Source organism: Miniopterus natalensis, chromosome 15 (genome assembly GCF_054644295.1).
Source record: "Miniopterus natalensis isolate mMinNat1 chromosome 15, mMinNat1.hap1, whole genome shotgun sequence".
Taxonomy (NCBI): Eukaryota; Metazoa; Chordata; class Mammalia; order Chiroptera; family Miniopteridae; genus Miniopterus; species Miniopterus natalensis.
In genome coordinates this window covers 33,498,955-33,526,498 of record NC_142095.1, presented here as the reverse complement: position 1 = coordinate 33,526,498, position 27,544 = coordinate 33,498,955, and the positions used below count along the sequence as shown (strand labels likewise).

The 27,544-nt window shown below is 48.9% G+C and overlaps 1 protein-coding gene across 2 annotated transcripts in view; it reads right to left on the bottom strand.

Moving 5' to 3' along the window:
• Positions 1-1,600: 1,600 nt before the first annotated feature.
• SRGAP3 (SLIT-ROBO Rho GTPase activating protein 3) overlaps positions 1,601-27,544 on the bottom strand; it is a 216,020-nt gene continuing 190,076 nt past the window's right edge. For both annotated transcript variants that reach the window (XM_087825009.1, XM_016210005.2), the window contains 8 exons: positions 25,392-25,526; positions 22,389-22,494; positions 21,960-22,187; positions 18,754-18,833; positions 10,710-10,890; positions 8,910-9,059; positions 6,606-6,933; positions 1,601-2,391 (listed from right to left, as the gene is read on the bottom strand). In XM_087825009.1, the coding sequence (XP_087681135.1) occupies positions 1,978-2,391; positions 6,606-6,933; positions 8,910-9,059; positions 10,710-10,890; positions 18,754-18,833; positions 21,960-22,187; positions 22,389-22,494; positions 25,392-25,526 (1,622 nt within the window). In that variant the 3' untranslated portion in view covers positions 1,601-1,977. The remainder of the gene's footprint in view (positions 2,392-6,605; positions 6,934-8,909; positions 9,060-10,709; positions 10,891-18,753; positions 18,834-21,959; positions 22,188-22,388; positions 22,495-25,391; positions 25,527-27,544) is intronic.

Genomic DNA, 27,544 nt, shown 5'->3' with positions numbered 1-27,544 from the left:
AGGTGATTATCTGTAGGGCCGTGCTTTGGGGATCTGGTGAAGCTGGTAGGAAAATTCCACTGCCTACTTCTCAAATGCCATTAGGCGGTTTCAAAAGGAAGGTCTTGGATGGTTTTTGAGCTAAAATATTTACCTTACTAATGACAATAAAAAGAATAATGGTGCCAGCACGGTGCTTTCTAGTTTAAACAGCTTATTTGCTTTCATTTTATTTTTACTGTCTTCACTTTATGGACCAGGAAACGGAGGCTCAATGAGGTGCAGGGAGGTGCCCAGAGTGCCATAGCTCCCCAGGGGTGGCTGGGACACAAACACAGGACTGCTCACTCTAAACCACAGCCATGGACACACTCGGAGGCCTTGAGAAAGAGAGCGATGAGGCTTGAGAACAGTAGGGAGGAAACCCTTGGCTTGGAATGAGGGCGGTGAGTAAAAGTGGTCCCATTAGAATCTAATTTGCCTGCGTTCCACTACCCGGAAACAGCCATCTCTGGGAAACGAGGCCGTCCCAAGAGGAAGTAAAACAGAATCAAATGAGGGTGCTCTGGAGGCCTTTTCCCAGCCAAGGGGTGAAAGCCTTACTCATGATACTTAACGATCAACCCCCCAATTCTTTCACCGTATTTTCAATTACATCAAATGCTCTGGAGGGGGTGGGTGGAAGGGAAGGGAAGAGAAGGGAAGGGAAGTGAGAAAGGGAAGCTATTTCACTTGCATAACCTCAACGGAAGCATTCTCTAGGGCAGACAGTGCCAAGGATTGCCCCTCCTCAGCCCCTGGTCTGAGCCGGGCACTTATGGTTCATGCACTTCGTGCAAGAGGGCACCAGCCAAAGTGCATCATGGCCTGATTTTAAATGAAAACGATGCGACTTAAAACCTCCTTGCCTGTTTAGTTCCACATTTGACACAGTATAATTAGTAGAAAGAGGAAGAGATAAAATTAAATATTTTGAAAATTGTGTAAGTTAAACCTCTACGGTTACCAGAACAATTCCTACAGCGCTTCTAGGTTTTGAGGGGCTCCGCACCACTGTGGTCTTGTCTGTTTTTCCTTACTCCCAGGCACACACAATGCTGCGCTACGGTGGGGCTTAGGTTCTCACTGTCCCCTCTCCTACGTGCAAATACAAGGATGCTGTGGTCAGGGGACTTCTCGCCAATGCCCTCCCGTGCCTTTGGGGGTACAGTTGGCCCTTGGCCTTCAGGTGGAAAGGCAGGGTCTCTGGGGTGGACAAGGGGGGTTCCCCACCTCTGGGAGCAGCCTGCTTGGGGTATTGCCTGCCCCACCCTTCATTTAGGGGCAGACTGTTCTGGAAGGCCACAACTTCTGGAGACGGTAGGAGACTAGTTTTTGTTTTTCTGCAAATTAGTGATATATTGCTTCATTCGCAGTTACTATGGGCCTCTAAATTCTCCCAGAAAAGTCCCTGCAAATCCCACCAAATAACAGCGGGAGATGTTTGGTGGCATGGGTCTGAGGTAAATCTAAGTTTCATAAAAAGAAAAAGGAGATCCTATATACATTTAGTATGTGTTTCCAGATCTAGTATATGTATATAGATGCATAAATATATATATATACACACACCTACAGACACATACATACATATATAGGTGTATATATGCACACACATATATACACACATATTTATGTATGTAGAGAATGTCGAGAGAATCATTTTCCAGTGATGATATGCAGGCGAAGCCATTTAACATTTTGCCACAACCTAAGGAAATGCTCTGGTTGGCCCTGCTCCCGCTCCTGCTCTCCTCTGGGCCTGTTTACACCCAGGGGCCTGGATGCGAGCTGCGGCCGGCGCCGAGGCCTCAGCTCTGCATAGACATTCTTTCAGGCTGACCTTCTGGGCCCCGCCAGCCAAGGCCAGGAGCACTGGGAAGGATGTGGAAGTCACAGAGGCACCCTTGGCCATGGCGTGCCACAGTGGGCCAGGGCAGTGCCACCCCATCCCGTGGGTCACATGGTGCCTGACTTGTCCGCTGAGCTGTTGGGGAACATCTTCTCGGTGGGCGTCACGGCCGGGCTGCCCACACCCGAGCTGCTGCTGCTGCTGGACCGGTGCTGGACCACGGGCCGCACGGGCCGCATGGGGGGCGGGCGCAGCTGGGCGCCGGCCAGGCGGGCAGACAAGGCTGGCTTGAAGGTGGTCATCATCTCCGTGGAGGAGCTGCTGCTGCGGCGCATGGCGGCATCGGGGTCTCGGATGACAATGGTGTGCAGGGGGCTGGCGGGCTCGGAGCTGATGGGGCCTGGTGGGTTCTTCAGGGGCTCCAGGGTGTCCAGCACCACATCTGGCGCCTGCTTGACCGTGTTCTGCCTCTCGAGTTCCCGCAACTCGTGCAGAGCTGTGCTCATGGTCTTCTCTATGTCCTGGGGGCAGAGAAATCCCTGGTCAGCACCAAGTCTGGAGGCCTGGAGTCCAATCTTTCCTCGGCAGCTTGTGGGCTTCTGAGGGAGGTTTCCCCAGGGGCCTGATAGCTGGGATGGAGATTAAATCCCCAGGGTGTCACCAACTGGGGAATCCCCACGGTTGGGACCCGCACACTGCCTGAGCAAGAAGCCGACTTAAAGACGACAAGTCAGACTACTGGTTAAGAAAGGCAAGCTCTGGAGCCAGAAAGACATGGCTTCAAATTCTGGCTCTGCCCCTTCCTTGCTACATGACTTGGGCAAGTTACCTTACCTCTCTGAGTTCTCAGATTACAGATCATTAGAATACAGACCTCAGGGGCTCGACAAGAATATAAAATGGTATGTTCCTTGTGAAGAGCTTGGCATGACCCCTGGCACACAAAAAGCACTCACAAATCATGATAATCACAAGGGCAGGAAGTGCTAACACTGAGTACCAATCCCACCTCTCTCCATGAATTATTCACTCAATCCCCACACTTATAAGGTAAAAACTACCATCAAGCTTAGTGCACACATTAGGAAATGGAAGCTCAGGCTGGTTAAGTAACTTGCCCAAGGTCACACAGCTAGTTATAATAAAACAGTCCAAGTCTCAACCCAGGCAATCTGTCTCCAAAGTCCTTGCCACTAACTATTATTATTTTTAAAAATCCTTGCCCACAGAAAAATTCTCTGGAGATTATATCAAAATGTTCACCTCAAAATGATGGGACTGTTAATTTCTTCTGTGTGTTATAATCAGAAAATTTTGATTTTTAAATAATGGAAGTCTTACAAAGCATCAAAAACCCTTATCTGCCTACATAAGTCCTAGGGAAGTTTTAATAATTAATCTCATGAGGATGAGAGTGCTTCAAATAACACAGAGAGAGATTATGGCACACCCAGGACCCTCCTGGTGAGCAGAGGGGCTCTTCGTCAACTTGGGCTCATCTTTCTCTCTTCCCAAGGCCTCCCTCCCCCTCCAGCCAGGAGGGGGCGCTGGAGCTAGAAGTCAGTATTTAACCTAGGAGCCCTGGGCTAGGGTATAGGGCTGCGACTTTTGAGCAAAGACCCCTCTGCCACTTGCGAGCCTCAGTCGATCAGCACCATACTTAGTTCACCTGTTGAAAGCCCACAAGTTTACTGTGAGGATGGAATGAGATAATGGATGTGATGAAGCTTTGTAAACCACCAGACAGTGGTTTTTAAAGTCCCTTTAGCCAGAGTCCTTGGTCCACACAGGGTTTACAAGGACACCTCCACATCAAACACATTAAGAGAGCTACTCAGGCTGAGCTAGGCCAGAGTCCCACAGGCTTGGCCATTGAGGGGACAAATAGGGATACTGTTAAAACCACTGTTGGAAGGTCTGTGCACAGCCTCAGTGACAATGATGATTATTAAAACATGCTGCTCTTCTGCTCCAGGGCAAATCTGGAAAATCTACAAGTCTGGTCAGACTGATGGAGTTGAAGCCTGGAGATGTCCTGGCTGCCCCTCTCCATACCCACCTCTTCTACCTCCTCTCCTCCTGTTAGCAGGTGGCCTAATGCCTGTCCTGGGCCCCATGACAGGCTCCAATCTGGCCACAGTCAAGGTCCCAGCCTATCCTTTTTGCCCCATTAAGAGACTGTTGATAATCAGCTAATGGCTGATATTAACATAAAGCTAATATTAACTTTTATGCTTCCCCATGACATTTGTCCTTTGCCCCTACTACTGGCTCCTTTAAGAAAGGGTCTTTGGGCCTTTATCCAAAAGGATTAGCTGTGGAGGATTTTCTGCATGATGGGAGAAATGGCAGTTGTCTCCCCATCTTTGCCATCCCCCTATCCTGCAGTGATAAAGCCTGCTTTCAAAGCCCTGCTCTGCTTAAATTAATTCCTCTACTGACATCACTACTCTTTGTTTGCTCTACTCCAGTGTGAGCTGAAAGGTAAAACTTCAACAAATAAAATGCAATTATCCCCCTCCACCACCACTCCTCCCACCACCACCACTCTACCCTGGCAGAGTGTGAGCCAGAAAGACAGAAAGCTCGGAGAAAGATCAGCTGAGTAGTTAGGCAGGAGCCTTGCATTAGTCTGAGAGGTGAGGCCATGATCTCCAGAGTGGAGCTGCAGAGAGGTGCTGGGGGGTGACAGACTGCAGGGGAAAGTGAGCACTTTTCACCTCCTCCCAAATTATATTTTCCCGCTGTGGATGGCAGTGTGGCAAGTTCCCCAAACGGCCTCTTCGCTGGGTTCAAGCCTAAGTCCTAAGGGATATTTTGAGACCAGAGAATTTTGGGTAACTCCACCGACTACTTGGTGTTTCACAGCTCCTCTTTGTAGCCTGCGAAGTCAGTGTCAATGCTAAGCAGGCTGGAGGCCATCTAGCATCCCCTTTGGGCTATTTACATATCATCTACTTATTTTACCTCTGTCCATGAAAGGAGCTCTTGAACGGCAGCTATCAAATTAGAGAGTGCAGATAAGTTGGGGAACGGAGGAAAATGTATGCAGCATTCCCCAAGTGTGTTCTTTAGGCTGGTCTTGTGAATGGTCTATGAATAAAACTCAGAGGTCTGGGTGATGGGGCGTGCCCTGTTCTCTTCCCTAGGGATTCACAATGCACATCAACATACTTAAAGGCTCTAAAAAGTCTTGTAGACAAGCCATTTGACTTTGTCAGACCAGTATTCCCCAAATTTTGTTGACCACAAAATACATTTTCCCCCTTTAATATCCTGTAAACTAGTCTACTGTGGGAGCTACTTTGGAAACACTGGCCTAGACTGCATTTGATTCTTGATGTAAAAGGCTTCTAGGCCAGGCCTTGGGGAACCCACTCCCCATCATGGCTCTTGGTAGAACTTCAGGTGATGGTGAATGCTACGGTGATGCTCCCCATGAGGACGGCCTTCAAAAATGGAAGGACCAGTAGGTCCTCCTCTGCAGGACCATGCCAAGGTGCTGATCTTCAGGGACTGGGCATCAGGACATGGGGCCAAGCTAGACCCTGTGGGTGTGAACAGGAGTTCGAGTTGCTGAGTGAGCTGTTTCTGCGTTGGTTTCCCCCTGGAACCTTCCCTGGCCTTCTCTAGAACACAGACCCCAAGCCCACAACTTTCCCTTTCCCCTGTTCTGGGGATTCAAATGCTGCTCACTAAAGAGCAATTCTCACAGCCAAGAAGGTCCTAGCTGTATCTCTTACCTTAAGTGAGAGGTAACACTGGGGAGGGGACACATAATGGCACCCATGCCAAATTCCAGAGAGAAAAAAATGGGAACTTTTGTAAATATGACAGAACTGTCAAAAACACGTGAAAACAGATGTGCAAATTATTAAACAATATAAACAAGTTGTTTCAAAAAATGTGTTAAACAAGTTTGTTTGGTTAAGTATTAAAATCACACAGCTTTCTATCGAAATTTTTAAAAACTTAAGGAAAAAAACCCCAAAGACAGTCATCACTTTGGAAGAGCCTGGAACATTCTTCCCTTCCAGCTTCAGCTATTTATTCCACCTACCCTTTGTATCTCAGGTCATAGCATCCCTCCAGCCCCCAGGGAAGTCTCTCCCCCTAGGAGCAATCCCCACATTCTAGGCTCTCAAAATACCATGTACAGTACCGCTCATTCAAAGCTCCTGACCCAGCTACCATTTCACAGCTGCGTTATTGGTTGAGCTCTCTCTTCTCTAAATTATAAGCTCCAGGTGGGCAGGGCCTGAGTTCATTCTAGGTCATCATTGTACTCTCAGTGCCTAGCACAGTGATTATCACACAACCAGTGCTCAATCAATATTTGCCAACGAATGAAAAGGTGAATGAATGAATGAAAGAAAGAATGAATGAATGAATGAATAACTCAGTTATGCCATCTTGTGGAGACACCTGCCATTACTACATCTCCATCAGCGGGCCTTGCCCCTGTACAGGAATCCCCCCTCCAGCCCTGGAGGCTGGGTGGCTCAGGGTGTCTTCAGTCCTCACAGGATCCCTAGCCAGCAGCTGCACCCATCCAGCTTCCACTCCCAGGGGAGGCCAGCAGGCAGAGGGGAAGCCAGCTCCCTATGTATCTTGTGTTCTGACTTAGCCTTGAGCCTGGCATAAAGGGCAAAGTGGCTCCCCAGTCCACAAGCCCCCACCCTGCTGCCCTCTGGGGGCCTCCGCTGGCTCAGCCTGCCTTCCCGCCGGGCCTTACTTCTGCCAGGGCCTCGGCCTCCAGGGACTTGTGGTCCCCCAGGCTGCTGTGCCTGGTGGAGCCGCATGTCGACCTCATCGAGTGCCCTTCGGAGAGCGCCTTCTTGTCAGGGTAGTTGATGCTGCCGGCGCTCCCGAACGTCGCCATCCTCCGCTTCTCGGGGCTCTCGATCCTGCCCCGGGTGAGGGGGATTTTGTGGGGGCTGCTGGGGCAGGCGGCGGCCCGGGGCGGCGTGTCTATGCTGGGGCCCAGGCCCCGGGGCGGGCTGTGCGTGTCGCCCCCGCTTCGGCGCCTGGGGATGGCTGCTCCATCAGACCGTAACCGCACCCTGCAAAGGAGCCAGGGGGCGGGGCATGGGGCAGAGGTCAACCCGGCCATCAGGACGGGCCGGGCCGCCCCGGCTACGCACTACACGCTAGTCTAGGGGGTGGTATAGTAAAGCCTCGCTCAGCCACACCGCGGTTCCACCGCCAGAGCGCGGCCGCGCACGGGCCTCGCCGGCAGGGGGCAGGCGTAATCTGCACGCGGGAAGGATCCCGCTTTCCGTTTCCCAGCCGCAGAGGGGGTGGTAATTACGCAATGAAGCTTGGCAACCTGTTAAGGCCAGGAAGATTTCAATCTGGGACCGCTTTGGGGAGGGTTAGTGGGGCTCTGATAACGTTCTTAAGCAATTCAGACAATTGGTCTGAGGCATTGAGGCTTGACTGTACCAAAAGTTACCAGCTCCTGCAAGCACAGGAGCCCCTCCCCTGGGGACCGAACACAGTCCAACATGGTTACCCATCCCAGCCTCCCCAGCCAAGGGCTCCTTCTAGGGCGCTTTTCCAGATCTTGGGAAACTAGTCATTCAAAAGGGAAAAGTGCACCATTGAACATGCCTTCCATGCATTTGATCGAAAGGGGACTAGAGTGTCTATCGGGAGGGTGTCCTTGCCCTGTCTGTCACAGACTCTCCTGTGTCCTCTTTGAGACCCGTTTTATTAATCTGTTAAATGGGCATAATATTCCTTGCCCACCTTTGAGGGAGGTTCGGTGGGTGTGAAAGCACTTTGAGGATAAAAGGCTCCACCCACTGGAGGTGTTGCTACATCTCATGGAGGTCACCCAAAATTCTAAGACACTGCTGAGGGGAGGGAAGGCTGCAGTATCGAGGGGTGGGGAGGAGGAACAAAGTGCTGGGATGGATTGTGACCAGGGGACCAAGTTCAGTGTGGTCAGCAGCGCTTTAGGTCTTATTGCCACCAGCCAAGCTAAGCATCGCCTGTAGGTACCCCAACAGGACCAAAGCAGAGGTGCTGGAGAGGAAGAGGTGTTGAGAAAGAAAGAACAAGAGGGAAGGAGATGAGGGAGGAGAGAGGGAAAATCGAGGCAGGAGGAGATATGGCCCCCTAGAAGTCAAGGGACCATGACTTTGTCATCTACCTACCCTAGCTTTCCATGCCCCCCCCCCCAATTCTATTATCTACCACAGGACCCGAACTGTTTGCGTAATGGAATAGAAAATGCTGAAAGGAGGCATTGGGACTTCTGAAATAAATTCATAAATGTATGTTCCCATTGTGAAGGATATTTTGGGCTCTATTTGCAAGTACCCATATGTGTGGGTTGGTCCCATGACCTCTCCACCGAGAAAACAAAGAAAATTACATTTTGAGAATGTGATTAAGAAAGCAGTGAGAAACTGTGGGGTTTTGGGTCTTTTCTTCTCTTTTCCTTATTATTATTATCTTTTAAACCACCACATACTTTGGACTACACCTGTGTGCAGAATAGGCACAGCTCCCTTTTTGGCAGAAAGGTCACGTGACACAGGCTGGCCCACACACGAGGAGGCAAGAAATGGACAAATGTGCTCCCACCAGAGAAGTGGGTGGAGTCGAGTGTCAATTTTCCCCACACTTGAGGGGGCGTGAGTTTTCTGTTTATGCAGCACACTTCAGGGAGTACATGAGCTTTAAAATTTTAAATATAACTACTCAACAGAAAGTGGGGGAGGTTGGAAAAATACTTGCCAATTTGTAACTCTCTCTCTCCCTCACTTATTATTATTATTTTAAATAAAAAGCACTGATTTGCCAATATGTCTTCCTTCCTTCTTCTCTACACCCCACCACCCAAGCTAGAATGTTTCACACCTGGCATTCTTAGGCCAGGGCCAGCCAGCCCACCCAGGTGACTCACTATCACCCAAGGGGATCAGGGGCCACAACAGCCTACTTCTGTCCCATCTGCCCCCTTGTTTCTTCCCAATCAGATACCAAGGGGCCTGGCACTAGCAGAAAAAAATGAATCTGTGTTTCCTACCGGCCCATCACCCCCCCAAAGCCGTAATCCGAGATGTGCTCCGTGGGGGACTGGAGGTCGTTTTTGGAGGAGGCCTTGTCATCCAGCAGTGGCCCACTGCTGGCCTCGCTGTCCGCCTTTTGGCTCAGGCTGTCCGAGAAGGCATCATCCCTGGGGAGAAGGACAGGTGTGAACTGGGAGTGCTCCAGAGGACCCAGGACGCACAGGGGTCCGCGAGACCTGTCTGAGGGGCTGGATCAGCATATGCCTCATGGTTAAGTTATGCCCGCAGCTCAGGGTGAGCCACCTCCCACTCCCCCTTTCCCCACCATGCATGCCCACGACTATGCTCCTAAGTCAGTTTCTCCAGCAGAACTTCCTCCTCTGACCCACCACCCCATGCCTACCCTCTCCTCTCCCCTCCTCTAGGTTCTTCTTCTCTCCCGGGGGTGAGGACAAGCTAAATGCTGGAGGGTGTGTTGGAGAAATGGAGGGAGGGCCCTGCACACTAGGCACCGCATGCTGAGTCTCCACGTGGCTCCATGAGAAGTGGTTTAGGGCTAAGCAAGGCAGGAAGAAGATGCCGCCATCCCTCCCCTCCTCACCCAAGGCTTGTGACAACTTCAGGGTGGCTTGAGCTAGCTGGGAGTTCCCTGCCAGTCTCTTCCCACTCCCCTCTCCCTTCCAGTGCCCAGTCTCTGTCCACAGAGGCCTATCGATAGCCCTGCCCTGTGGCATTCCTTGTGGGGTATGCCTGTTCCTGGACATCTCTGGCTTCAGACTGTTCCCTCTGCCATCAAAACTTTGCCTTTGGTCCCCTTCCATTGAGGTCTAGCTTGTGGCTGCCTCCTTGACAGATCATTTCCACCTGAGCCTGACCAGAGCTCCAAGGGAGCGTGCGTGACATCCTCAATGGCTGTCAGAGAATGGAAGGTGTAGACTTTCTGGGCCCTCTGGTAGGCCTAGTATTTTGGATGCAGGGCTTTTTTTTAAATGCCTAAAATTGTTTAAAAGAAAATAGTACCCACAGATACAGAGAATAGATGGGTGGCTGCCAGAGGTGGGCTGGGGGGGGAGGAGTGATATGGGTGAAGACAGTCAAAAGGTACGAACTTTCAGTTATAAATTAAATGAGTTCAAGGGATGTAATGTACAGCATGGTGACTATAGATAATAATACCATATCACATATTTAAAAGTTGCCAAGAGAGTAGATCTTAAAGTTCTCATCACATATGAGAAAATTGTAACTGTGTGGTGATGGATGTTAACTAGACTCATTGTGGTGATCATTTTGCAATATATAAAAATATCAAATCATTATGTTGTGTACCTGAAATTAATATAACATTATATGTCAATTATACCTCAATAAAAAAAATAGTGCCCTATTAACTCGAAATGAGGGGATGACTGTTCCTGCCCATCCCAAGAGCACCACCTTGGGGGTGGAGAATGGAGGGCAGTTAAGGGGATGGTGGGCTGGCCACTGGCTGCAGGGAAAGCCAGAAAGGTGAAGGCATGTGGCACGATCCACTGGATGCTGAGGACCATGGTGGGTGATGAAAGCTCTGGAAGCTGTCAGGGGGGGTCAGGATGGGGACCAAGGGCACCAAACACTATCTCCGTGTGCTCTGAAGCATGAGCAATGTGCTTGTTTGTTCACAGATCAGCATTTCAGGGGATCTGTTCTTACAGAAGGCCAAGGGTATAATATCAGCAAGAAAACATCCCCGGCATATGACCTAGCACTGCCCTTCCTGTGCACATTCTAGAGCTCGATTGTGGTATTCTTCACAGTCAGGCCCAGCTCCCACTCACATGTCCTGCACGACTATGTACTGATGTGGGATGAGTCCATCCACGCCGTTGTGACGACCTTCCCACCAGTCCTCAGAGGCGCGGTGGTACAATAGCAGCGAGGCCCCCTTCTTGAAGGACAGCTCACGTGGGGAGCGCCCCACGTAGTCAAACTTGGCGATGGCCTCAATCTGTTCCACTTCTGCAGGGAAAGGAAGAAAGAAGATCATCCATAAGGTCAGCAGAACGGCAGCCCGGGAGCCTTGCTCAGGTGACCCTGGCTTCTATGGGGCAGCACAGACTGCAAGCCCTGGGGTCAGGACACCAGGGCTCAAGGCTCAGACCTGCTCTCCCACGCCGTGGCCTCAGGCAGGCCATCTAACTTCTCAGAATGGAAAGTGGGGGCTGACACGCCACACCCTTATTTTCCACTGCCCTTTTTATTCTCCATTTTCAAAGTGCTTATTAAAACAATATTATAAGAAATTTCTCTTCTACCCCTTAAGACAAATTCTGTTTCCATTTTTCCATGAACTGTTTCCCTCTTTGTCCACATACAATATTTTTAGTGATTCTTACCTTTTGGGACGTTAAACAGGTGGTGTATGTGGACTCCCATCTATGCAAAATGTTGTATACATTTTTAAGGGTTCCCAGAACCCTTTAAGGGTTCCTCGAAGCTCACCATTTTGGACTGAACTGCACCCCTCCCAAATCCACACGTTGAAGCCCTAACCCCCACTGTGATGGTGTTTGGAGATTACTTCAGGAAGTAATTGAAGTTAAGTGAGATCAAAAGGGTAGGGCCCTAATCCAATAGAACTGGTGTCCCCCTAGGAAGAGGAAGAGGCACCATAGATCTCTCTCTCTCCACAAGCACACAGAGGAAAGGCCATGTGAGGACACAGAGAGAAGGCAGCCGTCTACAAGTCATGAAGAGAGATTTCCAATCCTGATGGTATCTTGAGCTTGAACTTCTACCGCCTCCAGAACTGTGAGAAAACAAGTTTCTGTTGTTTAAGTTACCTGGTCTGTGGTGTCTGTTACAGCAGCCGGAGCTGACTAATACACTCATCCATGGACTTAACGTTGGGGGAGGGAGAATTCTTACTGGGGCCACAGCTCACGCACATCTCTCTGCACATACGCATTTACCCACCAAACATTTGCTCTTCTCTGGGCAGTGACAGGCCCTGACTGGGTCAAACAACGTGGGTACGGCTCTTGCCCTTGAGGCATTCCTACTGCTCAGCTGGCTCACCTGCTGTATGGACCTCAGGCAGGTTACATCACCTCTGAACACCTCAGCTGCCTTATCTGTACGGGCTGTTAGGATTAAGAGAGTGCACGAAAGACAGCAGAGTATGGCATACATTAGGTGTTCAGTTGATAATGCTCTCATGATTGTAGTTTTAATTACTAATGGATTGAGCCTATGGGGTAGGTCCAGATAGGAAATCTGTGCTGCAGAGAGTTTAAGTGGTTTTCCTATGACCATAGAGCTGATGATGTTTGTATGGGGAGCAGGAAAGTTATGCCTACGATTGATTTAACCTTGTTACAGCTTATACCCTAAGAAGTGCCCATACTTGGTAGAAAACTGTGTATAGGTATTAATGTTTTATATTTTAAAACAAGCACAAAGATGTTTAACATTATATCAATGATACATGTAGACATATTATATTCTAATAGAATAAAAGAGTAACAAAAGTGACCCTTGCTCCCTCTAGCCTGCAGATACCTTCCCTATGCTGAGCATCCCTGGGAACCCCTGTCTGCTCCATTCCTGGTGGATTATCTCTATCTGTCCATCCAGCCATCTACCTGTTCATTAAGGAGCTGAGTCCAGAACACCTGGCTTTGCTGCTTGTTAGCTGTGTGACCTTAGGCAACTTAGATCTCCTTTCTAAGCCTCGGTTTCCTCATTTGTAAAATGGGAATGAATAATAATAGTACTTATACCTTATAGGGTTGTTATGAGGATTAAATGAGCTACTATACATGAAGTGCTTGCAACGGTGCAGGCATATAGTTAACTCACATGAGAGTTAGTTGTTGTTACCAGAACTGACACACTTTTAAGGGCCAGGGCAGTATAGAAAATCAAAGAACAGAGGGAGCAAACCCCTTTGTTCATCTCCCCCACTAATCTCCACCATGCGCGTGCACTTGGGCTCTCTCTGTAAGCAGCTGGATCAGGATGACTGTGTCGGTGCCCCCATGCGATGCAGTCATCTTTGGATGCACCCAGTCCTTGGTGCCTGGGACAGCATTTTGCGGGGAGTGGGCCTTGGACAATTAAGTCGGCTTTTCCCAGCTGGCTCCCTGACAAATATCTTTAAGTGCTATCCTAACGCAATTGATGCAAAATGAGAGCACAGCTAAATGGGTTGCATAACTCAGATCTTGACACAGTCACCTTCTCAGAAAAGCCGGGAGATCTCCGTTGGTCTCTGTGGCATCTTTGACTCTGCCGCCAGCCATGTGCTGGCTCTGCCTGCCAGCCTAGCTACCCAGAACAGGAAGGCCAGAGGGTTTGCAAGACCAGGCGCTGAACCCGGCTGGCTGCAGCTCCCTTGGCTTTCACTCCAGGGGCATCCTCTGAGCTGATCTGGCTGATAAAGCAGCTGACCTGAGCAGAGGATTGCTCACTTTTGGAAGAGCACGTAGGGGCTGCCTCAGGTTTCTAGTTCCTGCCTTTCCCATCTCCAGAGCCTCCAGCAGTCACTGGGGGTAGTCTGGTGCTAGGGGTTGGGGGTGGGGAGGTGGAGGAGGAACAGAAAATGGAAAATGGAAGAAAATAAGAAAATGGGAGGAGCAGAGCTGAGCCATAGCAGAGAGCAAATACGTGTGCAGATGTCATTATGTAAGTGTGTGTGGTGGGAAGAGTAATAATAGCTACCAGTTAGTAAGAAATCCATTATTTGGGTTTATCATACCTAAAATAAAACATGTGATTCTCCCCTGTACCACTCTCCCACACACCCCTCCCCAAACTTACTTAATTCCCTCAGCTTTCAGATTAGGAAATAGAACCACCATGTTCACTGGCTCCAGCCAAGCCCTTGTGCTTACTCTTGAGCGTCCCACATCTAATCCATCAGCAACCCCTTCCAGCTGACCCCTGAGTCACCTCCACTGCCACTGCTGTCCCTCCACCTGGCCTCCTTGCTTTCATTCTTACTTGGTGAGCCATTTCTCCCCACAGCAGCCAGACCAGGAGAGTATTATGCTAAGTGAAATAAGCCAATCAGAGAAAGACAAGTATCACATGACCTCACTTAATGTGGAACCTAATGAACACAATAAACTGATGAACAAAATAGACCCAGAGACATGGAAGCATGCAACAGATTGATGCATTTCAGAGGGAAGGGAGTGGGGCAGCGGGAAGAGATGAACCAAAGAATTTGTATGCTTATCTGCATAACCCAGGGACACACACACCAGTGCGGTGAAAACAGAGGGAGGGGGAGTGGGAAGGGACAGGAACAGGGTGGAGGGGTCAATGGGGGTAAAAAAGGGACATCTGTAATACTTTCAACAATAAAGATAAATTTTTAAAAATCCAGGTGCCTGCCATGGAGATGAACACACACTGGAGCTTCCCTTTAATTTCAGAATGAGCAGCTGGGCATTTCACATGTCCCACACTCGTTACCCTCTGCCTGTCCCGACAGGAAGCTCCAATGGCCCTGTCCAATGATGCCACATCAGAGAACACAGTTTTAGGTCACACACTCTGCCCGTATAGGACAGCAGATGCCTCCATTCTTCTCAAAATACGGCCTCACTGCCCCCTGCCCACCCCACCCTCACCCCTACACTGTCTCTGCCCAGAGAATGTTAATCTCATCAGGCTAGTGTATTAGAGGCCACAGTCACCATGTTAAACTTAGGAACGTGGATGTGCCTTCTCTTCTCTCTCATCTTCTCTACAACTAAAGTAATGAAATAACCTGGGGCCTGTCCACAGGGGGCCCCTCTGCTCTCCTCTCTCACTCATGGCCTTGGGTTCTTCCATTGCCTCGGGCTTTGGCACCAGCTAGTATTATGATTTAGATTTTGTTTAAGGGGAAAGGAGAGAGGTCAACCTGGTGTGACAGTGTGAGGTCTGCTGACCCACTCCTCATTGAAACTTGTGAAAAACACACCAAAAAAACAAGCAAACAAACAAATAGATACTGAAAGCCCTGGAAACGGTCCTGAGGGAAAATATGAAAGAAAGAAACATCTATTCAAGAGAATCGATAAAAATTCAGTAAGAAAGAAGAGAATCTGTGCAATTTGAAGCAAGACTGCTACCAGTCCCCTCCCCCAAGCTAGGGAAGGCAGAGACTCCACTCCAGACTGCTGCAGCCCAAAACGTGGGGCTCCTCTCCCTCCGTTTCCAGTTGGACGGCTTTCTTCTCTAGAAGAACAGGAGGTGAGTGTTTCTCATTCAGCACCAGCTACCTGCTGCTGCAGCTAAGTCCCAGGTGAGTGCAGTGGTGAGGTGAGGGTTCCCTTCTTCCGCCAACCCTCCCTCATGGAACGAAAGGTCTCCCCTGGGCACAGCACCACAGAGACTATTAGGGCCCTGATAACCTGGGGCCCAGAGCTATACCTCAGAGATGTTTCCTGGGGGAAGAAGCAGGCTATAAAACAACTGCTAATCTCTTCCCAAAGGAACTGACTTCATTGCCAACAGAGCTTGGAGAAGTCCAAGCCTAAGGGTGCTCTCAAGAGTAGTGGAGGTTATGGTGAAAGGCAATTGGGGGCAGGTTCGTGGATTTAATGAAGATACAGCCTGGACTGTAGGCCAGATAGTCTGCAAAAGATAACCAGGAATTAAAACAGCTGAGAGGAGCCCTCCTGGGATCAGAAAAAAGAGCAAACACTGACCTCAGACAGCATGCTTAGACACAGAGAACAGTGTGGTTATGGCCAGAGGGTAGGAGGGAATGGGGACTGGGTGGAGGCAGGCAAAGGCAGGGGAACAGGAACCTCTGTAATAGTGTCAACAATAAAAATCAAGTTAAAAAAAATCAAAGAGCACCAGTAAAATGTAATTATGTAATCATAACAGTAAAGCTCTTATGATTTTCTCTTTTATTCTCTTTTCTCTTTTATTCTCTTAATTCTCTTTTATTCTCCTAATTGACTTAAAAAGCAAGTATATAAAATATGTATATAACGTATTTTGGGGCCTGTAGCATATAGAACTGTAATATGTGGATAGAGCACAAAGGAGGCGAGAGTAAAGCTGAGCTGGGCCAAGGGAAAGACTACAGATGGTAAGGAAATAATTATAACAATGTATTGCTGGGTTTATAACTTCTGGTTCTAGTAATTTGTCTTCTCTTTTTTTTTCTTGGTTAGGGTAGCTAAAAGCCTGTCATTTTCATTGATTTTTTTCCCCCCAAAGCAGCAGCTTTTGGTTTCATTTATTTTCTCTGTAATTTTTCTTTCTCTATTTCATTAACTTCTACCCCAATCTTTATCATTCCCTTGCCACAGATCGCAAGGCCATAAAGTTCTCTCCCTGCCTTTCACATCCAGATCTCCATTCTCAGAGTCCAGTGTCCCTTGACTGCTCCTGCAGCTCAGTGTTTCTGTGACTGTTCTGGGTGGGGTCAGAATGTAAACCTTTAGAAAGTGCAATTAATTTTCCCCAAAGAATGTCTCTGATTCAGCATCTCCCACCAACCCACAGGATACAGTAAGAACCTTCAGGGAGCAGGAAACTGGCTCTCCCAGGGGTGGCTCTTCAGGATAATCCTTCCTGCCTTTGTCTTTTCAGAAACCAGCAGCTGGGCAAAGATCTACAGGAGCAGAGATCTTCTGGGGAAGTAGACACGCAGCTCTGACTTATCCGATTCCAGCGGTACTATGCGTCTGCTCTGAGAAGCGAGGCAGCATTTTCAGTGTGTGTGGGGGGGTGAAGCCTACTGTGGCTGCTTCTCTCCTCACACAGCGAGACTCATTCTCTCTGGCCCTCCTCCTCAGTCCAGTTTCCCACAGCAGCCTCCACCCCCATGCTGAGGAGCTCGGGGAAACTGAACAGGTGCGGGATGACTGACAGCACCCTCAGGCCCCAGGAAGGTGGGCTGCAAGAGTCTTCAAAGGGCACCTGACCCGCCCTCCTGGGGATGTACGTAGCTGCCTCCACCAGCAGCAGTCCCAGCACATCTCATTTCTGAAAAATTGGTCTGTCTCACTGGACAAAAGGTGTTTTCCCCCAGTGGAAGAAGAGAGGCTGAGAGAAAGAAGTGGAGCAAGAGGGAGACGCACGTACCCATGCATGTGTGCACGCGCGTGCGCAGACACCCCCCCCCCAGAGAAATAAAGCAAGTGACACATGGTGAGAACAAGAAGGGTGGGAGTGTTAAAAGTGGTAGGGGGCGAGTGGGAATTGCAGGCAGGAGAGAGAGAGAGAGGGAAAGAAGGAGAGAGAAAAGCAAATCGCTACAAACAAGCAGAAGGGGACAGCCTTCACATCTCCAAACAAGGGCTCTGAGGGCAGTTTTCTCAGGATGACTTTAGCCTCTAAGGGTGCTGGCAGAGCTCAACATTATACCTAGATTTGCTTTTCTGCATCTGTGACCCAGGCCTGACCCAATGGTTCCTTCTAGGGCCACAGTGATTGGTTCTTGCCTGGGTGCGTGACCCAAGGCAGCCCAGTGCAACTCCACCCCACGGGCTTTCTTGGAACGGTTATGAAAAGGAAGCTCTTTTCCAGTGGGACTTGGTGTAAAAGAGATGGTGAAAGTCTGAAACTGCCAGAGACTATCATGCAGGGATATCCTCCTTGAGAATGAAGCCAACACAGGGAGCCAGAAAAGCAAGATGGAGACAAATCCCTGACAAGATCAACTAAGCCCCTGGATCTAGCTATGCCTGAAGCCATGCCTACCCCAGGAGTTTCAGGTATATGATCTGAATCTCTTTATGCTTCAGTCAGTTTGAGTTGGAAGTTCTGTCATTAGCAATTAAAATAGTCCTACTGGAATGTGAAAACCCTCCTATCAGTCTTGCTTCTTTCACCAGCTCCCAGAAACCACATCTGAGTACATACCCAGCTGTCCTCACAAATATGGTGGCCAACAGGGCCTGGGATCGTCCCACAAAAGAAACACAAAGGTCAATGAAAGAATTACTAAATAATGATTTATAAAGAGCAAAACTATCGTAGGGAGAAGAGGGGCTGTGCTTAGTCTACACTGGGCTGCATGATGACTTTCTCAGGCACTCTGCACTTTGCTTGCATGGATTCCTTCCTCCATTAAAAAAAAACATTAAAAACTAAATTTGACAACCGTATTGGCATAAAGATGAATATAATCCAGACTGGATCATATTCATTTTCTTCTTACTTTAAAAGAAAGTAAACCATTTTAAAGTAGCTTAGGCCCTGGACACTGTCTATATTCTGCCTAATGGATATGTTGGCGCCGGGCCCATGTTATCCAGGTTTCTTATCTGCACAGTCCAGGCTCCCTCGAGACTAACCTGGCTCTTTTCTTCTTGTATAGAAGAGGAGGGAGGGCCAGTCGAGCCCCTCAGAACCCAGGCTGGCCTTCCCCTCTCTCCCTCCTCTCCTTTGGGTCACCCCTGTTAGGCTTCATATTCCAGCACCCATCACCCTGGGGGTGCAGCTGTAGTCCAGGATCATGGGGAGCTGCTCCCAACGTGTCAGATGATGAGACTGGAGGTCCCTGACAACCCCTGTCTAGTTCATAGATATGTCCCAAGGTCTCAGCACAGGCTGGGCACAGAACAGATTCCTGGTGGGGGAGGAACGGAGGGACAAAGCATGCTTCCCACTTAGGAAACTCCTGTCACTTGGATTTGCACTTGGGCCAGCAGGACACAGAAAGGGATGAGGCTGCCAGGTGGGAACATGATAAACAGGAGGGCACAAGCCTCTGAGGTCTTTCTGAGTCCCCATCTATTCTGGGGGACAATGTGCTGACTTGCAAAGCTGGAGGGGGTTATGTGGGCCAGCCCAGCAGTGGGCAGTCCTGTGTCAGCATGAGAGGACCCGGGCGGGTTTCTTGGTTCCAGATTTTCCCTCACTCACCTTCATCACTAGTGTGAGGTTCAGTGCCATTGTCATGGTCAACTTCGTCAATGGTCCCCGGCTCACTGTGCGGGCTGTCACTGCAAAGAAACACGGGAAGGGAACTCGTTGGGGTGCTTTGTGCCCTCACACTGCCCTTAGCCTCCCTTGGCACCAGCCCAATCTATTCTGGGCCTTGACCCAGATCAGAACCAGGTCCACTTGATCCAGTCTTTTCCATCTGACTATCCATGGACCTCCTTCATAAGAGAAAACCACTTCCAACCCCTTGGTCAGGATGCCTCCCTGCATAACCTCCCCCAGATGCCCCCAACCCAGGAATTTCAAAGTATTGTGGGCCCTGGGCACTGTGCCTACTATGCCTAATGGATATGCTGGCCCTGGGCCCTGGGCCCATATTATCCAGGTTGCTTATCTGCACCTTGGCAAGGCCAAAGTGTTCTGTAATATCCAGAGGGCAGTGCTAAAACTCTGGCCTGTATCCTTAGAAGAACCACAGGGTAGAAAAGAAAGAAAGTTTGGAAGTGCTGTGAGTCATTTAGCCTTGCTCCCTGTCTTACAAGGGGGATGACACACCCAGCAAAGTGGAATGAAGCTCACGAGGAGCAGGGGTCCTCAGAGCTGCCTTATGATGCTGTATGCAAAAGCCCAGATCAGTCCAGATGGTGCAGCAGGCCGGCAACCCTGATGGACAGGGTGGTAGAATGAATCCATGCCCGTCAAATTGAGTCATTAATGCACTGGGATAATTTCACCAACAGCTACCCTCTAGCAAGATTATATGCTTCTTGAGGCCGGGGTTCATTCACATAGTCGGTCAGTTGTTTTTTCACTGAGCCATTGATTGAGTCCTAATGTATGCCGGACATTGTGCTAGGCAGGAGGGATGTATTGATGGGTCAGGCCTGCCCCCATGGGCCAGGAAATAAAACTGCAAACGGAAATGTTTTATATAGGAACAAATGAGCAGAGACAAGAACAGCAGAGGGGACCTACATAGAGTGGTCAGGGAAGGCATCTCAGTGACATTTGCAACACTATTTAAAGGAATATAGATTTTATTATAAAAAATTCTCTGTTGCCTCCTGAATAAGGTCCAGACTGCACGATGGCTTGTTTAAGCCCTCTCATAACTCGGCTCCTGCTGGCCTGCAGAGCGTCTTCCCTCACTACTTCCTTGTCACATGAAACACTCCGGACATGCAGAAATGCTTCCCACATTATTATTATTATTATTTTAAAACATATCTTTATTGATTTCAGAGAGAGGAAAGGAGGGGAAGAGAGAGAGATAGAAACATCAATGATGAGAGAGTCATTGATCGGCTGCCTAACCCACAACCCGGGCATGTGCCCTGACCAGAAATTGAACCCCGATCTCCTGGATCCTAGGTCGATGCTCAACCGCTGAGCCACGCCCGGCTGGGCCCCACATTATTGAATGCTCCAGTTTAGAGCATTCTTTGCCTGCTCCCCATCTGGCCGATTCCAGTTCATTCTGTAGGTCTCAATTAAGCCACTATTTCCTTCAGGAAGCCTTTCCTGACCTCCGTGGCTCAGGGGCCCCACTATTCCCTCCTCTGCCAGAGCTCCCTACATCAGGGGTTAATCCTGTTTGGGGTACATCCCCCCTGCCCCAGTCCAGGGCCTGAGCCAGTACAGATGCTCAGTAACCATTTGTTGAATCAATGAATGTTGTCCATTATGATGAGACCCTCAGCCATATTCCCCTTTTGGGCGTTGAAAATGTCTCCAAAATGACCATGTAATTGATAGTTTCTTTTCTCATGGGATGCCAGTGAGACTGAGAAAAGTGTGGTGACTGTGTATTGTTCTTTGATAAGTACAATAAGATCTGCAGGACCCTTCTCAGAACACTAAATATAAATATATATATATATATATTGCAAAAAGAACAGAGAACTGGTAATGATTACAAAAACTTGAAAAGCTTCCCTTTGTCTAGAAAGTCTGCTTGCTGGTGGTTCAATGTTTCCGTCACAGAACAGGGACAGACTTGCTCCTTGGGCCTCACATGAGATTAGAGAGCTGTGATTAGATAACACCAGGACCTAGGCTTTCTGTGCAGGGAAGTGTTGCGGAGAAACGAGCTGAAAGATCTCTCTTCTTTGAAGCAGTTGCCCAAATATGCCCTCAGAACTAAAGCGATTCAAGAATCGAGGAATGCTTTGACAATCAAAAGACACACTCCTGCAGGCACCTGGCTCAAAGCAGTGTGGGTAATGCCTAAATATATAGCTGGATCTCATCCTGGATTGGGAATAAAGAAAGAGTGTGAACCCTTTGACTGGTCTCTGTCAGCTGGTGTTCTGAATCTCCTGTCTTTTCCACATTTGAAGAAAATTTTCTATCTTACCACATTTAAGGCCTTAGCCTGGGGAAGGCAGTCAGCCCTGTATTTGATAAGGTTCTGACATATTTCTCCCCAGACCCCGTGTAGATGCCTAACTAGCAACTGCTGACCTGGTGTGGAGCTCCCAAAGACAGTGACTTCACTTTGCTGGAAAAGAGAACTCAGAACTCCTGGGTGGATGGGGACAATGGTAGGGAGTGTTACTCTCAGTTCAAGAGTTTGAGGTGGGGATTATCTACTTTCCTGCTGCCTGAGATGTGCTTATATCTCACCTGGCCAAGGACAGCATTTTATCTGCTAACCGATATGATTAGTTCACCAGACTCTAGCCCCAGCAAGGAGACATCATTCTTGGGCTTGAGTTGGAACATTTGGGAAGGAGAAGCTTTTTTTTCCACTGGGAATGCTGAGAGAATGGGCTCTAAATCTGGAGTTACCAGATGCCCTGAAACAACCAAGAAAGAGGCTGCATGAGAATGAAGCCAACATGGAAGAAAGCAAAGCCACAGGCTGGAGACTGCAGGACCGAGTCCTGATGATAGCTGAACCCCTGGATCCAGCTATCCCTGAAGCCATGATTCAGACTTTTTAAGTAAACCAATAAATTCCCATTTAGCTTAAGACAATTTGACTTGTATTTATGTCCCTTATAAATTAATAGTCTTGACTGATGCATGTAGTTCACGTCAGGTGTCTGTGAAGCTCAAATGAGAAAATGTGTCTGGCAGTACAGACTATAAAGCAGTGATAAAATTAAAGGGTTTCTTACTGTTCCTGTTCAATAATAACAATGATGATGATAATAATAACATTAAGAGGAATGGAATCTTACCAATACTCTTCCCCTCCAGCCATGCATTTTTCATACACAGGTCCTTCTAGCTCCCGGGGGCTGGGAAAGATGGCTTCATGATGGATGATGATGGTTTTGATGACTTCGTTGACGTGTGCCTGGCAGGACACAGGGTCCTGCCCATCAGGAATGTGCATGAGGGTGGGCCCGAAGCAGATGGCCAGGTTGTAGGGATCCATCATGTTCTCGTCACTATACTGAGAGAGGCTACAAGACAGGAGGCACCCACAGGTCATCTGGGGAAGGCAAAGCCTCCCCCTGTGGTTTCTTTCTCTTGGGGCTCCACTCAAATCCGGGAGGGTTCCATGTTCTAAGAACAGTTGTACCTGCAAAAGTCTCAGGACCCCCCTCCCAAAGGAGGCCAGGGCTGAGTGAAAGAGGAGGGGGCCCCCTGGCTAGACAACTCACTGGTTGAGGAAAGCGAAGAGGTATCTCATGACCACGATGACCACGCGAGGAAGGGTGACAAGGATTTGTTGGATCTGGTGCACCCTCTCAGCTGGGCTCTCCAGTTCTGCAACATAAAGGGGCTTTCAGGCTTGCCCATCACCTCAGTGGGTCAAGCAGCCAACATTTGCAAGTCCCACCTCCTAGATCAGCCCATGTAGTTCAAGGGAGCCAGTTGTACTCAGTTCTGGGGACTGAAATGTGACCCTGGCCTGCCCAGTCAAAGTATCACATTGCCCTGGCCCCTGGGTAGGTCCAGGGAAGGGTACATGTCCTAATGAGAACCAAGCGCAGTTGATCCTTGGGACTTAGGGTTGGAAAAATCTAGAGAGAGGCGCCCTCTTGAAACTGGGTAGGGGGAAGTGTGAAGCAGCTGGGGGATCCCAGGGAAAAAGACCCTGCCTGAAAGTGACGACAGCATAGAGATAGAGGGGACAGATTCCTGCTGGTGCCACATGAAGTCTGCGTCAGCAGGGCCCTAAACTTTTCAGGAATGTGAGCCAATACATTCACTTTTACGGATTAAACTAGTATAAGTTGAGTTTCTGTCACCTGTAACTTATGAGTCCTGATGAATACAGGTTGCCCATGTTTCATTAAACTCTTTATAAATACCAGCTACAGGACAGGCCGGCACATTGTAGGCACTCAGGAAGAGAGTGTTGAATAAATAACTGCCTCTCAAGCTATATATTGGATAAAGAGCCTGGCAGATGCTTGGGATCTCGTCTCTGACTCGTTTTCAGGTCAATCCTAGACACGCTGGTATTTTTATCAGTCAAGCTAGGGGTGGGAGCAGCAAATTGGGCTTGATAAGGAGAGAAAAGTGCTTTGTGGGCTTTGCCTCGTGGAGAGGAAAGGATGGTGCTAAGAAGAATGAGCTGTTGAAGCCCTGATGTTTAGCTGCAGGGCTGATGCTGGGCTGATACACAAATCCATGTCAGTTTCTTTTTCAGAAAATACGTTTTTTTCTCACAGAGCCCCTCCCTCCAGCCTCCACATTCTGTCAAACATGTTTCTTCTAATGTACCACTTCTGTTTCTCCTTTGCATCAAAGGCCCTTCATGATGGGGCTTCATCCAACCTTGCATGCCCCATCTGCTAGTCATGGCCCCTTCCCAAAGTATCTGAAGATGATTTAGAGCCGTGCTTCTCAAATGAAGTAGTAGTGCATTTACAAATATATGAGGTATTGTCTGAGGTTATCATAGTGACTGGAGGGTGCTACTGGCATTTGGGATCCAGGGGGGCAAGGTGCTAACTGTCCTGAGTATAAGTAACACACAACAAGGCACTGCCCATTCTAAATGCCAATAGTGCCCCCTTGAGAAACTCTGTGCCAGGCCACTTTGTCCACCACATTGCTCTCACAAAGGATTTGGCTGCCCCTGGGCCTTTGCACACACTATTGATATCTCTTCTCTGTTGGGCACACTCCAGCCTACACCTTCAAGGTCTGGCTCCAGTGATCCTTGCCGAAGCCTTCCCACAGAGTTAAAGCTCTTGCACCTTTACTGATTCCATTGCCCCTCCACGTCCTCAGCTTCAGTCATCGTGCCCTACCTAGTACCACCTCCACTATTATTTATTAATTTATTCTTAAAACATTTTAAAAAGGAGGCTTGACCTCACTTTGTAAATGAGAAACCAGGATCATTTGCCATATTAGAAGGTAACATAAAAATAGATACAATGCGAAGAAAACAATGTTACTAAAGTTTAGGTAGACATTGTTCTATACAGAAGTTCCTGAGACTGAATTCCATCTCTCCCTGTAGAAGGGAGATTGACGCATGAGGTTTTCTCCTTGATGTAAATAATCACAGGGTTTGGGAAGGAACTGAGAAGGGACATTCTTTCTCATGGTGTGATTCAAGTTACCCAATGTTATGAGCTTGTGCCAGAGGTCAACGACCTTGTCTGCTGAGGACCCTGCTTGGGAACTGGAAATACTGGCTGAGCAAGTGACACAGGGCTCAGACAAGGTTGGACCTTTGTGGCCTGGAATTTCTGAGAGCTGATCTGGAGCTTGAAGTGGGTCTGGAAAGATGAGCAGGAAATAGTATGGAGGGCAGAGGGTGGGGGAAGGGTCTTTTACACCAGGCAGGTGAGAGAGGTGAAGCCTCCCTAGGCTCCCATCAGCTTCCTGGGGCACTTTCATGGCTGATCTCTCTCAGAGCACTGTGAGGAGCATCCCTAGTGAAAGTGGGTGTGGGCTAATTTTCTGTAAATCATATTAAAGAGTTTATTCCAAAATACTAAAATTCTCATATTCTAATATTAAAAGTTTATTTTAAAAACATTCCCAAAAGGTTGCCTTGGATTTTGGCATCTTGCAGTCAAGGTGCCTCGACTGGGCTCCTGCCTTCATCCACAGACATACCAGTCAAGAAGGACTCCAATGGCTAGTGATCAGAGGAAGCCCCAAGTCAACTTGTTCTCACCATTTCCCTTATTTGTTATCTTGCTGACCTGACTCCCAAACCCTCCATGGCTTCTCATTACCCAAGGGGAAAATCTCTGGAGTCCTTGCAAGGGATTCAAGGTCTTCCCCCTCTTGCTCCATTGGACCCTTCCAGTCTCTTGCACCATGCACTGGACGCGGGACACCCTCCCGCTCCGTCCACTGGTCTGTGTGTCCCCGACCCTTCCCAGGATCCCCCTCTGTCCATGCCTCCTGAAGACTCAGCTCACATCACTCTCAGCTATGATCTGAGAAGCTAAGTCTTTCTCTCCTCTTCTCTTCTGAAGCCCCTTCCATACCCAGGTGTGTACCATGCCCACAAGCTCTTCCAGGATAAACCACCATATTTCCACAACTAGGTTTTAAGTTCTATGAGGACAAGGGCTATGCTGCTTCCTTCACATTGTCCCACCTGTGTGTCTAGCACAGTGATGAGCCCATCGTGCAACCTCACTAAAGGTTTATCAAGGAAATGATCATTCCACGGGGGAAATACTTACTAATAGTCGATATCAAGTCTTGAAACCTTTCCTTAGGAAAGAGTGGGTTTTCCAGTCCTCGGAAATACAGCTTTAAAACACCAGCGACTGAGTTGATGTCTCTTTCGTTTTGATCATCCACAAGGGGGTCTTCGCCTGTGAGGAAATGGGGGTGATGATCCAGCTTGGTAAGGAGGCAGGGAGAGTGCAGACGGCGGAAGAGATGGCCAGGCCAGCCTGGGCTGGAGGAGGCAGTGGGACAACCTCCTCAACACAGCAAGGTTAGAGCTCTCCCTGCCAACTGATTTTGTAAATGCTCAAATCTATAGAAATGTTGTAAAAACAAAATAATGACCACCCATCACCCTTCACTTACACTCATCAATTTACGCTCATCCACTGACACGCACGCTGCTGCATCTGCTTTCTCTCTACTGGGGCGCATGGTTTACACTCCTCCTAGCAACCCAGGAAGACGCTTCTTTCCCACAGCCCTGCCCACGGAATGCTGACAACCTGCTGCATTTTAATCGGACAGGGCAAATGATCCCTCAGGAGAACAGCACTTTTCAATTTCAGCAGGGGCTGCTGAGCTAGTTCTCCACCAGGATGGCTTCCGTGGGGAAGGTGAGAGGAAACGGGGCGCAACCTGCCACCTCCCTGAAGGTGCTGAGAGAAGTCTGCACAATGGCTTCTTGCCCTCCTCCTGGAACAGCCCAGAGCGCGCTAAGGCAGGTGAGCAATGAAGAGCAGAACGGGACGGCCATACTTGGCTCTTTTCCCTGCCTCCACAGGAGGAGAATGTGTGTCACTGCCAGGGCCTTGGCAAGCCCCAGCATGCTGTGGTGCTAATTAGAGAGAGCCCCCTTCCTTCCTGAGCTGGGCTGTGGGGTACAGAGCATCGGCCAGAGCCACCTCCCACCTACCCTCCTGGCTGAGTGCCCTTGTGCAGTGCCCAACCTGAATGACTGTATGTGGCAGCCAGGACACCAGTGCTCCATAGAAGGATCTCTCAGATGTTCCCATGGGGAGAGAGAGAATGCTTCCCCCACAAGACTTTCTCATGGGGAAGAAAGAGAGAAAACATTTAAAAAATAATTTCCTATGCTGACATAGTACATTCACATATGTGATCTCTCTTAATCCTCACAACAGCATCGCAGGCACTGAGGGAGTCATGGTTCCAACACCACCACTCTCTGCTGTGAGAAAGCTGAGGCCCCAGCAAGTGAAACAACTTATCCACATTCACAGAGTCAGGAGCAGACACCAGCCACTCCCGGATCTCATACTACCTGGGAGATCACCCTTCTTCTACCCTTTCAATTCTGTCTGTCTGCCTGCCTGCATGCATCCTATCTCCCTCCCTCCCTCCCTCCCTCCCTTCCTTCCTCCCATTCCTCCCTCCCTTCTTCCTTTACAGTAGAATCTCAACCTTTTTTTCTTTTTCAAGAAAACAGTTCCTATGAATGTTCAACATATAGAACAAAGCTGTCTTAGCTGAACTCAGAGGAGAGGCCCAAGCCCTATCCCCTCAGCCTCCCTATCCCTATAGCAGTCCTCGGGCCCCTCTGAAGGACCATACGCGATCTAAAACTGCACTATATTAAGCTGTTTCCTTGTTACTACCACACATTACTCCTGTATTCTCATGATGCAAAAGTGCATGGATTTTTGTCTCCATATTAACCCCCCCCTTGTTAAGTGTGATTAACACATTGACTTTATACACACACACCTCTCACTCTTGCTCTGCCTCTCAGTAGACACACAGTCTGTAAAAGGAGCTGTCCAAAAATTCCTTCCTCCTAGCCCAGGCCTTTGGCTCTCTGCAAGACTAGTCAGTTTTGGCTCCAGAAATGAATGGAATTCCAGAGCTCGAGATGAGCAGGATAGTTCGTGTGAAAGATGGCTTCCTCCAGGAGGACAATTAGAGCTAAAATGCCGGGCAAGTTGAGAGAAAGCTGTGTTCGCACTTTGCTAGCGAATGTCCTGGGGAGCTAGAATTGTTACGAAACAGCCCTTCCCACAGACAACTTTCAGCCAGGTCACCTGGGCACTGCCGGAGACTTAGGCAGGGCTGTGTCCAGGGAAGAGTGTGAACACAGTGTATGCTTAAGGGGAACCTGCTGCTGGACTGGGGCACGGCAGGAAGATGCAGGGAGTCTCTCTCA